General features: G+C 44.2%; 1 protein-coding gene and 1 pseudogene across 3 annotated transcripts in view; both read right to left on the reverse strand.

The window, feature by feature from the left end:
- The window catches only part of MTR (5-methyltetrahydrofolate-homocysteine methyltransferase), a 1,186,028-nt gene that overhangs the window by 1,046,076 nt on the left and 121,279 nt on the right, over positions 1-18,673 (reverse strand). For all 3 annotated transcript variants that reach the window (XM_077486511.1, XM_077486510.1, XM_077486509.1), the window contains exon 6: positions 4,443-4,549. In XM_077486511.1, the coding sequence (XP_077342637.1) occupies positions 4,443-4,549 (107 nt within the window). The remainder of the gene's footprint in view (positions 1-4,442; positions 4,550-18,673) is intronic.
- On the reverse strand, positions 1,283-1,639 carry LOC143990106 (cAMP-regulated phosphoprotein 19 pseudogene; annotated as a pseudogene).

The following is an 18,673-nucleotide window of genomic DNA, read 5'->3' on the forward strand; positions in this document are numbered from 1 at the left end:
TCTATTTTTTATTTTATTTTTATTTTTATTTTTAATTTTTCATTTTCATTTTTATTTCACTACTTTCACTTTAGGTGTTATTGCACTTCGCACATGTTTTTTAGCTTTTATCGCAAAAAGGTTTTGTATTACTGTATTTTCATTTTTTGTATGCACTAATACACACACAATTTTATTTTTAACCGTTTGGGTTCTGGGGTGTGAAACGTTCACACTTTCAGCTATTTGACCTACACATATAATTTTCTTTTTGGCTTCCACTATACACTGATCTAATATCAATATTGTTTGAGGTGTATGCATATATATATATATATATATATATATATTTTTTGGCATTACACACTGGTGGGTACACTTATGTGACCCCAGGTTGTTCACTAGTGTACGGGACTTTAAATATATATATATATATATATATATATATATATATATCTTTATCACTTTACACTGATAAAGGGTTCTTCATTACTGTTGCTAATAGGCCTATCACTGAATGTATTTTGTCGCATCTCAGGCGATTTGATCTTTAATCACATCAGGTTGTACATGTAGTCTGGTACATGTGGTTTTTTGGCCTGTATTTTTAACATACTTGAGAATGTGGGTTTGAATATATATTCTTTAAGGAAGTATCCTGGCTTGTTCTAACACCATTAGTTCCTGATATTTCTGCTGTTTTGTAGTATTAATTTATAATGGGTTTGATTAGTAATCCCTGTCATTAGCAATTTATGTTTTGGGACCTTTTTTCTATGGTGGCCCACAGATTTATTACATTTATTGTTTGATTTAAACCTTTCTTTGGGCGGAGCTGGGGCTTTTTATGGTGTCCTGGCTCTTTAGGTGATTCTGGGTTTGCCAATATACAGTGTCATTAGAAGTAGGTTGAGAGGGAACACTGGGCTTTTTGTAAGACCGTGTCCTGCCTCTCCATTCATTTATTCTCCATAAGACCCTTTTGTAATGGAGACCTGTTTTTTAGGTAGCGCCAATTAACCCGTTAATATTTTAATATTTTCATTATGTACATTTGTAAATTTCTATTTTCAAGTAAATTTCTTTACACTGCTATACCTGAAACTGGCCTGTTTATCAGTGCATCGGTTTAAACTAATCTGATACTAGAGAATTTTATCCTACACTCAAGACAGCAGCTTGCACTACTCTTGCCTGCTAAGCTGTCAGACTGACTATTAGTGTACAGGGAGGAGGATAGGATTATAACAGAAGGTTAAAAAGGAAGAGAGATGGAATGAGGTGGTTTTCATACAGTCAGGCCAGCTCAACCAGCCAACTTGCTGGCCACAAGGGAAGGTTTTCTCTGAGGAAGATCCTGTGGAGTAGGAATATGATCCCCTGTAACCTCTGTCTTGTCTGGAGCAGCAGTAGGAAGTTGCTTGTTCTTCATCTTTGCTTTAGCCATGTTATAGGCACCAGAGTCAAAGTATTTTTGCCCTTTTGCAAGCGGTTTCCACAGGAAATCTGAGCCTCCTGGCTTAGGACCCAGATGAGCATACCTTGCTTTTAATTTGGCCTCTTCTACCTTTTCTGGACTTACTACCTTCTCGTCCACTTCCCTCTGCTCGTCAGTAATGCCCTCCTACGGAGTCTTGCTCTACAGGTTCTGGACGGACATGGTGGAGAGAATACGGCAGCCTCACAGCACTGTCTGCCCCTAATATACCTCCAAACTCCTACACCAAGATGGCCACTTGGCTATCTTTTTATATCCTTTTCCATCTTTGTAAAGTTTCATTACCTTGTTACACAGGTCTTTTGACAGTTTTTTTCTACCTCCTTATGGCTCAGTGCATCCATGCGAGAAGTAACTCATTGACATTTTAGACACAGGCACCAATTGTGACACAAATTTGGGAAATAAACATTTTCCATTTTAACCTGTGTGTCACCTTCTGTGTCTGTACCAAGGCCAAACATTCCAGGGTATGTAAACTTTATCAGGGCCATTTGGGTGATTTCTGTTAGGATTTAAAAAAGGATCCAAAAAAAAAAAAAAAAAAAAAGAGGATGGGATAATAAATGGTTTCATATGATCGCTATACTTGACAGTTTTGGCATGGTCATATTTTCAATATTAATGCCACAATTTCTGCCAGGGTATGCAAAATTGTGAGCACACACACACACACACACGTGTATTATAGCCACGTGTATTCTATATCCAGGAGGATATGGTGTAGTGTGTTCGACAGCTACATATTGAGGGTGTTTAATAAATTCGGCACAGGGGGCTTATCTGTTTACAGCTTAAATTATGTATCACTACCCAGACACACTTTTCAATAATGTATAAATATATAGGCTTACACAGGGCTCGAGTCCTGCGGGAACGCATGGGAACGGCGGTCCCGTACTATTTCCACAACGGGAACGCCGTTCCCATTAGCAGCCCGAGTAGCCCGCCGCCCGAGTCAGTGACTGGTTGCTAGGCTAGGGCCGCTCCGCGTCTAGCAACCGGTCACATGACATCGGCCGTACACGTGGGCACGCACGGAGTCAGTGGGCAGTGCGCATGCGGCCTCCAGCGCAGCCAGCGGCAGACACACGCCGCTGGCATACGGACTGTCTCCTCCCTCCCCTCTACCCAGTTCTCTCCCGAGCGAGAAGTAAACCAGGTTAGTCCCTAGCACTCTGCATTGCCCCGCCAATACTCTGCATTGCCCCGCCAATACTCCACCAACACCCCGCATTACTCCACCAACACCCCGCATTACTCCACCAACACCCCGCATTACTCCACCAACACCCCGCATTACTCCACCAACACCCCGCATTACTCCACCAACACCCCGCATTACTCCACCAACACCCCGCATTACTCCACCAACACCCCGCATTACTCCACCAATACTCTGCTATACCCTGCCAATACTTACTCTGCAATACTTACCCTGCAATGCCCTGCCAATAATCTGCAATACCCAGCAATAATCTGCCATACCCTGCCAATACATATTCTGCTAATACCCAGCCATACCCATCCATGCTCAGCCAAAATATTATTGGTGGAGATGACATGGATATTACAGTAGGGGAGATGTATATTGCAGTGGGGACTATATGGTGGTGACATTTTTCACAGGTTTTTGCAAATTCAATTATTATTTGCTGATCCGAAAAAAGATCCGATCTGTGACTCAGATTCAAGGAATGATCCGATCCATGAGTTTTTTGATCCGTTGCCGATAATCTTGCACGGCAAGGGCAACGTTATTCCAGTTTGTGTGATATTTTCTAATTTGCTGTATTTGAATTTGGAACAGGGAGTATTTGTGTTAGAAATTCCCTGCGAGGGAAAGATCATCACCCATTGTGTTGATTATTCTGTTTGACAAGTTAACTTATTTTGTATTTGTAAACTGGCACTTTACAATAAATGTACTGTATTTTCTGTGAAATATATATGCATATGAGCGTACCTTTATTTTTTTTGGTGGGGGAGTGGATCTTGGGTGAGAGTTCCCACACTTTTTTCCCCAGCACTTGACCCCTGGGCTTACATAAGCATTATTTTGTACGTTATCCGGTATATACTGTATCACAGGCTGTGTTTTTTATAGTATCATACACCCAAAATCGCAAACAAAAATCTGCACAAGGGACATAACTTACAGTCAGCAGAATGTGTGCCTAGTGTCAATACCTCGTTTGTAAAAAATCTGTCCTGTCCCACCTCACTCTTGCTGCTGTAATCTCCTGGTGCAGTGGGGGTTAATACAATAGTTTGTCACAAGCTCTCAAGATATCCTGGCTATGCCCATCCTTTCTGCACAGCTGCTCCATTTATAAAAGATGTACTAAAGCTTTTATAAAAATGGATCATCCATAAATGGAGGCGCCAGTGTAATCATCCACCTGACCTCCATACAAAGTGTATGTTCTATTCATAAAAGCTGTAATATGGCTTCTATGAATGGAGCAGCTGGGTGGAAAGGGCAGGCTCAACTGCACTGCAAGTTTACTGGGTTGGGGGACTGGACAGAAGTTAGATGTGTAAACCCATGCAAGGGCTGTATTTGACTGCACAGGTGATTCAAATTCATGTCAACTGGGATGCAGTAGCTGCATGCACATAGCCACAGGTCCACCTACACAAATATCAAATTGGAGACAGTGGCTGTATCTATTCAGCTACTGCATCCCAATTTACATGAATGGGACTGCCTGCACTGCCTGTTCATTTTGTGCATGCAGACATGGCCATCGCACGGGTGTATGCATTGATATGCCCTGTGTGAAGGAGGCCTAACAGAAGAGAAAACAGCACAAAGGACACATCCTACTGGCCAAGTTGTAACCCTTCTTTTATTTTGGTGATTTTGTCTGCACTTAGGTAAAAAACTGTCTGGAGTTTGCAAAAGAAGCATTGCAGAAGAAAAAGGCAGACAACCAGTGGTCTTTTTATGGTCATCACTTACTTTAGCATTTGCTGTATCAAAAATAGTCTCAACAAGCAAAATGTCCACACCACCGTCCAGGAGGCCTCTAGCCTGATCTGCATAGGCATTCACAAGTTCATCAAAAGCTAGAAGAAAAAAATAAGAGGATTTCCGTTATACCAATCAAAATCTAGAAAAAACAAAACAAAAACAAATTTCAGTTCAAATTAGTATTCAAGATCGTATATCAGAGCTTTATGGATTTTTTAAAGTTTAACAGACTCTGTATAAAGAATAAAGTACACTATCCTAAAGACAAAAGGTGTATATAGAAAGGCTAGTGGTCGTGCGCATCTAAGACTTAAAAAGGTACCACATCCCAGTTTAGAAATTTAAAAGGAGAGGGGGAAGATAGATGAAGGGGACTGGAGGGTAACCAACCCCCGGGACTTACACGGTACCAGATGTATACAAACAATGAATAAAATCAATAGAATTTTATTTCGTGTACAAAAAACATTTCTCACATGAGACCAACAAATTTTGTCCAAATGTGTATAAAATGACAAATACAAAAGCTGGTACAGAAGCCTATATAACTCCACAGATTACCACATTTTTGTAAATGATTGAGCCTGCATTGTTTCTTTCCTACATGTTTCGCTCTTTTGAGCTTCCTCAGGACAATTGCAGCATACAGCAGTAGGTAGAGAACTGAAAATATACAAAACATGAGACATAAGGAATTCTGTGCATACATAAGACCCCAGGGGGACACCTAAGATGTCCTCCCAACAGCCTAACACAGCCAAATAGATGAATATGGTGATAGATCCATTCCAATCAATTTACTACCCAGAAAAGAATGAATCGATTACCTTTTCAGTAATGGAAAAACAGGACATAGTTTGGATAAATTTAGAGTAATTCATTACTTGATTAATTGAGAACAGATGCTCACTTTTGTCAGTGGCATCCTACATTTATTGGATAAACGAATAATGATCTAATTCTCCAATTCGGAGATAACAATTTCAGTTGCAAGCAAAAATAAATAGAAATATTAAATGAAATAAAAATTGATAAATAAGAAAATGAAAAACAGAAACATCTTACCCCATATAGTTTGTGAATTTGTATGATTCAATATCGTTGTTTATAAATAATAAATATTGCTTAAGCGAGAAGATTTCTCCTCTTACCACCAAAGTAGGTGGAGTATGATGAAAACAACGCTAGGGATCCCCAACATTCTCCATGAGTCTGCAGAGGCACGAGAAAAATTATATAATATAATTGAGCCATTTGAGTGTAACACCCATATGGCAAATCAAAAATCAATAGTAAAAACATACCTGGACGAAGCCCAGAAATGGCTAGATTAGAACCAGTTCAGTATTGCCAATAGATTGAATGTATCGTCAGATGGAAATAAGCAAAAACGCAAGGTACTAGTCTGTAGATCTAAAAAAGCCAAAAAATAGGGAACAGAGGCCACCTTCTTATTACTGCATATTTGCCTTAAAGGCATGAATTAAATGATTCTGGTTGGGGCCCGATGAGTAACCCCTGAGTCCCATCCAGAGATGTATCGTTCCTACCCGTTATGAGATAAGATGATTCCACTTGAGAGGGTTTGAATATTAAGTCATTGGGGAACAACCCCACACGTCTTCTCCCGTCGCTTGCCTCATCGGCAGTGACGGGGCCGGCTTCGTAACTCGTGCCTCCAGCCCGGCGGCGTCTGACGTCACCGCCGGGCTGCGGGCACACCTGTAGCGAGGACCTCGTACTGCGCATGCGCGGAGGACGTAGAACACGTCCGTACCGCGCATCGGCCATTTTGGTATCTGCCCAAAGTCAAGGAATTTGCCAGCAATTGTCTAATCCTGTATCCGCATTTATATTGAGCATAACGCATAAAAGCAGGCGACCATGATAGAACTGGGCATTCTGCCCTGGTCTTTTTCCTGGATAGAGCAAAAACAGGTTGCAAATATATACGGGGAGGAGAGTGGCCCAATACAATCGCCAATCCCCAACTGATCCCCGGTTTTTAATGGCCAAAAAAACAAAATTATTTGCATCTAATGGGCAATTGAAGACCTCGCATTAAAGAAACGGGGCAGGTTGACCAAACCCATAACTGGTTTGAATGGGTTGTAGGTCCAACCCGCCGCGGGGTGCCCGTACAGACTCTTAAAGTGGAGAACATGTAGAGGATCCCACATAAAATGTATAGTCTTCATCATAGTCCACTAGGTATAAAATATGAACCATAAGGTACTCAAAATTCATAAAATATATTTTTTCACATCCCAGGGGCCAAAAAAAAAAAAAAAAGAATTCTCAAATCCTACATTCTAAAGAAAAGGTTTAAAACGAATGGCATCATTGAGTCCAGGAGATCGAGTGGCTTCCAAATTAAATATCCATCGAGTCTCCCGTTGTAAGAGAGTGTGGTTATAGTCACCCCCTCTTTCTCCCGGAGGGACGTATTCCAGTGGGAAGAAATGCATGAGGTTATCATTAAACTGATGATACAAAACGAAATGTCGGCTAATTGGGGTTTCCATCATCTTCCCGCGCACCAGGGACACATGGTCCCTGATGCGGTAGAAGAAGGGGCGTTTGGTTTTCCCCACATAGAAAGCATTGCATTGACAGATCATAATGTACACTACCCCCACTGATTGACATGTCACAGCAAATTTGGCCCTAAATAAATGACCATCGGGTAGGCGTATAGATCCTGATGCATATAAGTATCTGCAAAAAACACATTTGTGGCAAGGGGTACATCCTGTTTTTTTCCGCCCCACCGTCAAGGGTCCTGAGGAAGCTCAAAAGAGCGAAACATGTAGGAAAGAAACAATGCAGGCTCAATCATTTACAAAAATGTGGTAATCTGTGGAGTTATATAGGCTTCTGTACCAGCTTTTGTATTTGTCATTTTATACACATTTGGACAAAATTGTTGGTCTCATGTGAGAAATGTTTTTTGTACACGAAATAAAATTCTATTGATTTTATTCATTGTTTGTATACATCTGGTACCGTTAAGAAAGTCCCGGGGGTTGGTTACCCTCCAGTCCCCTTCATCTATCTTCCCCCCTCTCCTTTTAAATACACTATCCTAAAGCCAGCACATTTGGTGCAAGGGAGAATAACTGTCACTAACATAACAGGATAAAGTAAAATCCTAATAATATATTCAGATACTGACATTGTGGAGTTGAAGAGTACCGTATATACTCGAGTATAGGCCGACCCGAATATAAGCCGAGGCCCCCAATTTACCCCCAAAAAAACTGGCAAACTTATTGACTCGTGTATAAGCCGAGGGTGAGACATGCCTGTCCATCCCTGTGTGTGTGTCCGTCCATCCCTGTGTGTCCGTCCATCCCTGTGTGTCCGTCCATCCATCCCTGTGTGTGTGTGTCCGTCCATCCATCCATCCATCCCTGTGTGTGTGTGTCTCCATCCATCCATCCATCCCTGTGTGTGTGTCTCCATCCATCCATCCCTGTGTGTGTGTGTCTCCATCCATCCATCCATCCCTGTGTGTGTCTCCATCCATGTGTGTGTGTGTGTGTGTGTGTGTGTGTGTGTGTGTGTGTGTGTGTGTGTGTGTGTGTGTGTGTGTGTGTGTGTGTGTGTGTGTCCAGCCTACCTTTGTCCCGAGCCTCCGTCCCGTGCCTTGCCTCCTTGCCTCCGTCCCGTGCCGTGCCTTGCCTCCTTGCATCCGTCCCGTGTCGTGCCTTGCCTTGCCCCCGTCCCGTCCCGTGCCGTGCCGTGCCTTGCCTTGCCTCCGTCCCGTGCCCTCTTCGTCGGCGGCCATTGTAAAATTCAAAAGCTGCGCCGCCGCCTTCGCCTGTGATAGGCGGAACACTGAATTTCCCAGCAGCCTGTGTTCCGCCTATCACAGACGTCGTATCATCCTCGTCCGTAGTACGAGGATGATACGATGTCCGTGATAGGCGGAACACAGGCTGCTGGGAAATTCAGTGTTCCGCCTATCACAGGCGAAGGCGGAGCCGGAGGCGCGGCTTTTGAATAGAATGGCCGCTGTCTGTCTGCTCGACGCGCTGATCGAGCGGGCAGACAGCGATGACTCGAGTATAAGCCGAGGGGGGCACTTTCAGCCTCAAAAAAGAGGCTGAAAATCTCGGCTTATACTCGAGTATATACGGTATGTATTTCTCCCTGGAGCTCAAGCGTGGAAACAAAATTCCCAAGTAAAATTATGTCACATGTCACTCTTCTAAAATAAGATAAGATATTATGGAAATGTATACGAGACAGATCAGTAGTATAAAGTCCCATACACACCATCAAATTGTCTGCGGATTTTTTTTTTTTTTTCAGATTTACAAACACCATATAACGTGAGGTCAAACCTTAGGCGTTTCAATAAAAAAAAAAAAAAAAAACGCATGGTGTGTATGGGGCATAAGGCAGCCGTCCCCAACCTTTTCGGTGCCAGGGACCATATCGTGCAGCCAATTTTTGTGGTTTGTAGCGATTGGGGCTGGGTGATATTGTTGCCACTCGACAGGGTTTCAACAGGAATTTCTGTGCAGTCAAACCTCTCTGCTAATGATCTGTATTTATTTTTGTTGTGCCCTGGGGCATCAGGACGACAGCAGACACCACTTATTCTCAGGGGGCAGCGTTTCACTCGCTCACCCACCACTCACTATCTGCTGTATGGCAACTGAATATAATAGCCCTTCATTTTTAGCCACTCTGAGTGGATGTTGTGGAGTGGCCTGACAGCAGGGTGTCCCCTGCATGGTCCATTATGAGACATCCATGCTGCTGTAGTGCCAGAGCCGCCGCTAGAGGTCCAGGGTCAGCACTGGTGACTGGGTCTCCTCCGCCATTTTTGGGAAGTTGGGCTCTTGTGGAGAGGAAAAAACGGGCAAAACACTTCAGATCAAAAGCGTTCTAATCTCCTAATCTCCAGCCCCACAGCCGGCACCCACAACATGTCTCGGACCGGCACCAGGCCAAAACCCAGGGGTTGGTCTAAGGTAAGCATAAGAGGACCATCCTGCTTTACTCCTTCCTCTCACTGCATCTATGTTGTCACTGGATTGGAGCTGAAATCTAACCAGATAGGAGGATAAGAAGTGCTCGTCTGTACCCCTCAAAATATTTCTCAAGGGCAATTATTCCAATTCAGACTCCCATAACGCAACAGGGGAAGGGCTGGTGGGGTTATTAGAAATACATTTAAAGGACTACTTTCAATTCGCTGCAAAAAAAAAAAAGGCTAATGTTGGGGTTATATAAGAATCTAAGGTGGAGGAGTATAATAGATTAAAAGCCATTCCAATAATGCATACATTTGGGGCACTACTAATGTAAATGCAATAAAGGGGCCTTAATGTGGTTGTTGCAATAAAAAATGTAATTCACTGCCAGAACCTCTATTATATCAAGGCATAACACCAAGGGTAATAGTTTTATTAAAATGAAGCTTGTAAATACCTTTTTTACAGCTAGCTTCAGGCCAGTCACGCGACTCCCAGCCGGTCTACAGTGGGAGGGGCGGAGATCAACCTCTGACATCAGCCGGGGTGGTCACGTGGCTACTCTGCCTCTCCTGCTGTAGCCCTGGATTGGAGTAGAGGACCAGGTGGGACTCATGTGACCGGCATGAAGCTAGATGTAAAAACTGAAAATTGTATCATACCACAATTTATCTTTCCTGGTATCAATCCATGGCAGCATTCCTGTGAGAGAGCTCTGCCACTACTCCGCCTTCAGGACTAGTGAATAGAATAAATGAAAGGGCATTGTCCCTCCCAACATTCTTTGAAATATAGAATACCGAGGGTGGGTGTTTATGGTGCCATGCATTGGCACCAGGAAAGGACAATTACGGTAAAGTACGATACAATTTTCAGTTTTCCTTGTGCCTCCATGGCAGCATATCTGTGATAAATAACTAGCTCACACGGGTGGGTTTAATGTTTTAATCATTTTAATCAGATAGACATAGCAGCACGAAGTGCTCTTCTCCCGAACTCTACAGTCGTAAGAGCTCTGGGATCAACACGATGGTGCTTAAGGAACATTTGTCGAGAAGACCAAGTGGCAGCCCTGCATACTGTTTCCAAACAAACTTTTGCCCTCGCTGCCCAAGAAGCCAATACCGCTCTTGTTGAAAGAGCATTCACCTGAGCTAGAGGTTCCAAGTTCTTCACCCTGTATGCTTTCTGAATTAGGGAGACACCCCAGGATGCCAAGGTTCTTTATTCTTACCCCATGGGATAAGTAATCTTTCAGAATTCCTGAAACTTGCTGTGGCTTCCAAGTAGGCCCTGAGGACTTTGGATATGTCCAACTCGCGACAGGAGTCCATGAAGGCTGGAAACAACCATGGTTGATAGATTTGCCGTTGAGGGGACCTTAGGCTTAAACCCTCTGAGGGCGAAATTCTACCCTATCTGGGAAAGAGGATATATGTTCATCCCCGATGCCCAGAGAGGGAGTTCCAAAATCCTCCTGCTGGATTTAACAGCCAACAGAAAAGTTGTTTTTAAATTTAAGTTAGAATCAAATCCTTTTCCTCTGGCATAGGACAAGAACTTTTCCCAAATCCTTGCATATATTGCGTTGGTTGTAGGTTTCCTGGCTTTCAACAAGGTGGATATGACCTCTTGGGAACGGCCTAATGATTGAAACCTCCTCTTTTCAACTTCCATACACGAAGATCCAGCTTCTGTGGGTCTGGATGGGCCAGCCTGCCCTGGGTCAACAAGTGCGGGAAGGGAGGAATTCTGATCGGATGATGCACACTGAGGTGCATGCCTAGAGGAAACCAAGGTCTCTTCAGCCAATAGGGTAGCACTGGGGCTGGTTCATTCAGGAGCCTGAGGAGAAACTTCAAAATGAGTGGGCGAAGAGGAAAGGTGTAAGCTGTCTTGAAGGTCCAAGGACATCTACTCCCTCCACTTGTGGATGTGGAAGGTGAGAAAAGAATCTGAGTTTGCAATTGTCCTGCATAGCCAAGAGATCCACCTGTGGGGTCTGCCATAGCTTGGAGATTTGGTTGAACATATGGGGGTGGAGAGACCATTCTTTGTTGTCCCAACACCTCCTTGATGAGACAACTGCTTCCGTGTTCATTTGCCTGGGAGATATATTGCCCTGAGGTCTACCAGGCCCCACTTCCCTCAGAAGTGTCTTGCTGTGGGTGCCCCCTTGTTTCTGAAGGTACAAGACTGCCGCCTTGTTGTCCAAATGCGGAAGTACTGTCCCTTGCAAAAAAAGTTAAGGCTAGAAATGCTGCCCTAATTTCTAGGATGTTTGACACTAACCCTCTGATGGGAAAGGACCATCTTCCCTGAATCCGGAATTCTCTGCAATGGGCACCCCACCCCTGGCCACTCGCATCTGATGTAATTGTGGTCCATGAGTGGGAACCCAAATGATGGGACCGGGAGAGAGATTCTCAGGATTTGTCCACCAGTGTAGACTCCTGCTCATTAACATTGTTAAACAGATTGTCTGAGAAAGACATTGCCGTCTCCATTGTATTAAGAATGCCATCTGGAAGTGCCTCAGATGCCAGTGAGACCATGGAACCAGAGGTAAGCATGAGGACATTGTGCCAATAAGGCTCAGACACTGAGGATGATAGATGGGACCTCTGTATGATCTTGGATACCTTCTGAATGATGCCCTCCATCTTTATTTGGAGTAGACACTGCCTAGGTGCATATTGAACATTGCTCCTAGGTAAACCATCTTATGTTGGAACCAATTGGCTCTTCCGATGGTTCACCAGCTACCCGAACTCAGATGACTGAAGAATCTCTTGGACTATAAGCTGGCTTGGTTGTTTTGACAGCAAGAGGATATCGTCGAGAGAGTGAAATTCTTAAACCTCTCTGAGGGGCCAAGACAGATATCAAACACTTTTGTTAACACCTGAGGGGAGGTGCACAGCCCGAAGGGCAAAGCCAGAAATTGCAAGTGGACACGACCGACTGGGAACCTTAAGTATTTTTGGAAGGATGGTAGAACAGGGACATGGAGGTAAGCATCCTGCAGGTCTATTGATATTAACCAATCTCCTGGTTGTGTGGTTTGGATAAGCATTTGGAGCAACTCCATCTTGAAGCTTTCAAGATGGATGTATTGATTTAGCTTTTACAGATCTACCCTGTTTCCCCTAAAATAAGACCTAGTGTGATTGTCGGTGATAGCTGCAATAAAAGCCCTACCCACCAAATAAACCCTAGTTAAAGTCCTTGTAGGTCTTCTTTTCAGGGTAGGGCTTATTTTTGAGGAAACAGAGTAGGGCTTATTTGGGTGGTAGGGCTTATATTGCAGCCAACACCGACAATCACGCTAGGTCTTATTTTAGGGGAAACAGGGTATTACAGGTCTCCAGTCGCCTGTTTCTGCACCAGGAAAAGGGTGGAATAAAAACCTGTAAATCGCTCCGATGGGGGTACAGGTATTGCTGCCCCTTGACGCTGCAGGGACTCCAAAAATTGGTTTAAGGCCAGTGCTTTCTGTGGGGAGGCTGGTAACTGTTTCTTTAAAGGACGTGTGGGGAGGCTGCTGAGTGAAAGTCCAGAAGTGACCGTACCGATCGTTGATAGGACCCATGGGTCTTGACACTTGGAGGCCCAGATGGGGAAAAAGTTTAACCGAGCTCCCACTGGGGGAGTCTGCGCCCCTTTGATGTCAAAAAGGCTGTCTCCTCCTGGGAAGCAGTGAGGAACTTGTTCTTTCTGGCTCCCAAAAAAGAAGTCTGGGTGCCTCCACGTTTTCTTGTTGTCCCTAAAGGGGCGAGACTGCAGGAAGTCTCTATCCTGATTCCATCAAATTCTAAATAGGCCTTTGTTCTCTAGACATTCCTGTCCTGAGGAAGCAAGCCAGATTTGCCCCGTTACTCTGGAGATTGCCTTGTTGAGTTTCTCGCCAAAGATTTTCCATCAAAGGATATCTTGCACCAATTTTGCTTTGATGCTAGAACGGCTGTCCAAGGTTTTAGCCATAAGGCCCGCTTTGCCATAACAGAGTGCAGCATTGAATTGGCCGAACAACAGATTGTGTCAATTGCAGCTTCTCCTACGAAATTCACTGCCAACTTAAGCTCCTCCAGAGCTTTCATTATGTCCTCTTTAGGAACGTCTTGGTGCAGGGCTGTCTCAACATTTTCTGTCCAAGACCTGATGGCATTGGAAAAAGATGTCAGCGCAATGGCTGGTCTGCAAGCCGCCCCTGCCACTAGATAGACATACTGACCTAGACCTCAAGAGGAGATATCTAGGGGATCCTTGAAAGACATTGAATCCTCCACCAGACGCACTACAGCCACATCAACCACAGGCATTAAGCTTAAAGACTGAGTATCCAAATCAGTGGATACAGTGTGAATAAGCTTGCTAGAGAAAACTTGTCAGTTTTGTTCCACTCATCCTCTATGATCTCCCTGATCTCCCCCATTCATGGGAAAAAAGATTTGCTCTCTCTTGATAAGGAATGGGAAATAGGTTTTTGATTTTGATTTTTGAGGAGGGTCTTCCCAGGCAATGGCGCTCCTTACCGCTTGTACAAAGGGTTGAACCAGGGAGAAATTGAAACCAGATGGTTCAGTATCATCTGAGCACTCTTCAGATGAGTCTACCGGAGGGGTTTGTTTAACTGTTTTCCCTGATGGAGGCAAAGGAGTACTAACAGCTGATGGACCCGGAACGTCAGGGTCATAATCCAATACCTGTGCGGCTTGTGAAACCGGGTAAGCGAGAATAATGGCCATCAATTCAGAAAGTCTTTCATGGTTTGTTTGTTTACGTAGGTAAACCACCTGTTGGCTTAATTCCCGATTAGCTGCATACAAGTTTATCAGGGAGTGGAACCGCGCCACAGGCCCAGCATTTTTTCCTTGACGCCCGCGGTGGAGGCGAAGGCGAATGACTGTCTGAGATCCTGATCTTCTAGAACATGGCTATGCAATTAGCGGACCTCCAGCTGTTGCAGAACAACAAGTCCCATGAGGCATAACAAGACTGACAGCCACAAGCATAACACCCAGAGGCAGAGGCACGATGGGACTTGTTTTGCAACAGCTGGAAGTCCACTAATTGCATATGCCTGTTCTAGAAGATTAACAATGAGAAGAGTGACCTCCGCTCAGGACTATAGTCATTGTCATGGCGCCTTGAGGACTTTCTGGACCATTTTGCAGGAACAGGGCTGAAACAGTTTGTCGGTGGCGCACTCTTTATTTAAATACTCACGTACAGGTGGTCCACATACCTACTGGATACAAGAGCATCTAGACTATGAAACCAATGGCTTATGGTAAATTTATGGGCAAGAGGATCAGCTGTAGAAAGGCGGAGTAAGAAAACAAAGATAGAGAGTCTATTTGTAAAACAATATAACCAAAGTCACTGCAATAGGAGTGCGACTAAAGTATAGACATACCTGTAAAACTGAATTTGGACTGCAGGGCACACTTGCTATGCAGAGCAGCCATGAGCCCAATTTGGAGCCAAAATTTAAATTAGAAAGGGGAGGGGGGGAAGAAAAGTGAATGGACTTCCCCTATTACTGGCCGTTTTTCCTATACCAAGATACCACCGAAGCCCCACCGCCCAATGCGCGTGCGCACTAGCGGTTGGAAGCAGCAAATGCAGATACAGTCTCTAGCTGTATCCATAACGGCCACGCAGGCACACTGACGCCGCATACGAGGAAGACAATGCCTCCCCTCCACTGGTTAGCTCTACCAGTCTCTCCCTCTCCCCGCTAGAACACGAATCGGAGAGAGGGATAAAACAGGGAACCAAGGACACAAGGCTAGAGGCTAGAGAAATGACACAAGGCTAGAGAAATGCATGATATTAGAAAATACATGAGAAAAGGTAAACAAAAAAGGCAAATAAAACGCCCGTTCCATGCATGTGCGGACCAGAAATAAATATCTTAAAAGGGGCCGAATTTATTTTATTTTTTGTAACTTGTAAAATGTAATCACCAGGGGTCAAAAAATACCAGTCATGGAGGAAAAAAAAAAAAGGGAGGAAAGCATGACCAAGAAAGATGATAAGCTGATCCTCCTGCCATCATCACCAGCATTCGTTCTTTTGGAAAAAACTGCAAGACCCCAAAAGATCCACAGAAGAGGTCCCTAGTCTTATCGGCACTAATAGTGGCCCACGAACGGAGTGCGCAGGGGAGAGGCTTAACCCAGCAGATGCTGCCGACTGCAGAGGTATGGAAATACTGCTACTCTTCACCAGTTCCAGAGGGGGAAAAAAATAAAAAAATAAAAAATAAGAGAAAGTTGGGGGAGGGACAACACCCTTTAATTTATGCTATTCACTAGTCCTGAAGGCGGAGCTCTATCACAGGTATGCTGCCATGGAGGCACCAGGGAAAAAGTTATTTAACAAGCTTTTACACTTAGGGTCCTTTCACATGGGTGCTCCGTGTGTCCGTTTTTCCTCCATCTGTTGGCAGATGAAAAACAGACATGCATGTATGTCTATGGGCTAATGGACATTAGTGGATGATCATCCACTGACATCTGCTCTCCATTAAGTTCCATTTGAGACTGAAGAAAACCCTTTCTTCCATTTAAAAAAATGGAACAGATGAAAAACGGATGTTACCAGGCAACATCCACTTGCATCCAATCCGCTGACATCAGTTGATGGCTGAATGTAAAAAATACGGCGTTGGGGCCTCCCTCCCTTGCCCCACCTGCCAGGCTGAATGCTTGCATAATGGTGTGGTGTGAATTTTGGCATGGTGTCCCCCACAAAAAATACACATACCAGACCCTTATATGAGCATGCAGCCCCGCGGGTCAGGAAAGCGAGGAGACGAGCGCCCCTTCCTGAAGCATACCAGGCTGCATGCCCTCAACATGAGGGAGATGGGTGCTTTGGGGGGGCTCTGCCCGACAACCCTGGCCAGTGGTTGGGGTCTGTGGGCAAGGGGGCAAGGGCCTCTTCCCGAACAACCCTGGCTGATGGTTATCAGGTTTTCAGGGTGTACGGTGGGCTTTATCGGAATCTGGAAGCCCCCTGTAAGGGGGCCCCCAGATCCCACCCCCCCATGTGAATGTGTATCGGGTACATCATACCCCTACCTATTCACCCCAAAAAGCAGTGAAATGTAAAGGAAAAAACACAGGAGAAGATGGCATGGAGTTATTTTTTTTAAATAGACCTGTCAAAAATTGGCTCTCTTTCTTTCTTTTACATGTCACTGCTTTTTGCTGTGAATGGGAAGGAGTATAATTTAGCCAATATCAATTCACATGGAGGGGGCCCTTGTTAAAGGGGCTTCCAGATACCAATAAACCCCCCAATCACAGACCTACAACCACCGGCCAGGGCTGTCAGGAAGAGGCCCTTGTCCCCATCAACATGGGCACAAGGTGGCTTGAGGGGGGGGAGCACCTAAGCTGCCAGGCTGCATGCTCGGATAAGTGTCAGGTATAGGCAAAATATATAGGTGCATCAAAATTTGTTTTTCAATTATAGACAAATAAATACCCCGTATCGCTATTTCTGTGTAAATACTAATGCACACAATTTACCTTCAGTGATAAGTAAAAGTAATCCATAATCTCACATGCACCAATATACTTAGAAAAGTGAACATAAATCACATATAATTGTATATATCACCCACTTCAAGTGAATACGAAAATATATATTCACATATATAATGAAAAACGTGAATATTATAATAAAGAACCCTCCAAAAAGGATAAATTAATCCATCACCCAAAAGTTATAATTAAACAATTCAGCAATAGTCCTTCTAGAAGTGCAAAAAATCTTCAGTGTCTAAAGCCGTTTTTTAGCTCCTTCACCACACCATCCATGATTGCGAATCCCCCTTCGTGAGTACACTCACCAGCTGTTAAGCCTTACACTCGCGTGCTAGGCTAGTAAAGCTTTAAATCCTCTCAGGAGATGATTCCAATATAGTATCCCATATCACTGGATCTCCTCGGCTCAGAAATATCTATCATGTATGTGCCTGTAAGACATGGTACCCCTCTGTTCCCCCATTTCACACCCGCCTCAGGCGATGACACAAAGCACTGCAGATTCTGACGACACACACAGGTCAGTGAAATGGGGAAACAGAGGGGTACCATGTCTTACAGGCACATACAGGCACGGAGCTGACAGGCAGGGAGGGGGTGAGGGGGACAGACGAGAGCAGTGGATGACGGAAGCAGCCATGGTTATCGTGGTCAGGGGACATGGGAACAGGCAGGATCAGCCAGGTTTTTTTTTTTTACAGTTTAGAGAGGGGCAGATTAGACAGCACAAGCTCTGTGCGGTTTAATCTGCTATAAAGGAAACCGGATCTCTTTTTTTTGGGTTACTAACCATTTAAGTTCAACAAGTTGTGTGTCAAAACACACAACAGAGACCATTTTTGTTTTACCATAACCAAACTCAACATGCTGTCCAAACACAATTTAGGTCCCCAACTAATCCAAAGCCGTGGCGAACTCGAAAGACGCACTTTGTTACTGCAATTCTCTAAGTGGATTGCGCTGATTAAAAATTGTTTACAGTACTTCACCATTGGTACCCTTTCCTTCCATCTGAGCATGGTGGATAAAACAGTCGCACTAAGTAGTTCTGGAGATCTGAGCAGGAAACCTAGGAGATCTATTACACCTTACATCAGTAATGCCTGTCTGACCCCCAAACTGAAAAGCTGTGGGTCCATTTCTTATGGAGAGTCGGGACACAACAGGGGAGTGTGGCACATGGCACAGCAAGTTCTTTGAAGCACTTCAGCACTTTGTTGGACTGTTTGGAGAACAGAGAACTTAATGACTTTTATACATATACATTTTGGATTGTTTTGATTGTATTTTTACTAGAAATCACATTCCATAAATACAAGCACTGTATTTTTCATTTACACAGCAATCATTTTATTGCCATAGTTGTTTACAGGTCACCAGTCTAAAGTGAACTGAAAAGGCTTTTAAAGCACCCTCTAAAAAGGAGAATTTTCAACACCATAGCTTTTTGTGATTCAACGGGCATGCGCAATTTTACGACTTGGCATTCTTGGTATCTGCTTACTTTATGCAACCTCATAGTTAAATACTTACGCGACACCAAAAAAACTTGCCACCACCCTCATCTATAGCTGGCTATTGCAGTGACATTTGGAGGGCTAAAACAGGCAACAAAAGCCTGGGGAATGCCCAGGAAAAAACCAAAGCCTACTTACCACCAGCTCGCAGA

The sequence above is a fragment of the Lithobates pipiens genome, unplaced genomic scaffold (genome assembly GCF_037356315.1).
Source record: "Lithobates pipiens isolate NorthernLeopardFrog02 unplaced genomic scaffold, aLitPip1_a1.2 Scaffold_18, whole genome shotgun sequence".
Lineage (NCBI taxonomy): Eukaryota > Metazoa > Chordata > Amphibia > Anura > Ranidae > Lithobates > Lithobates pipiens.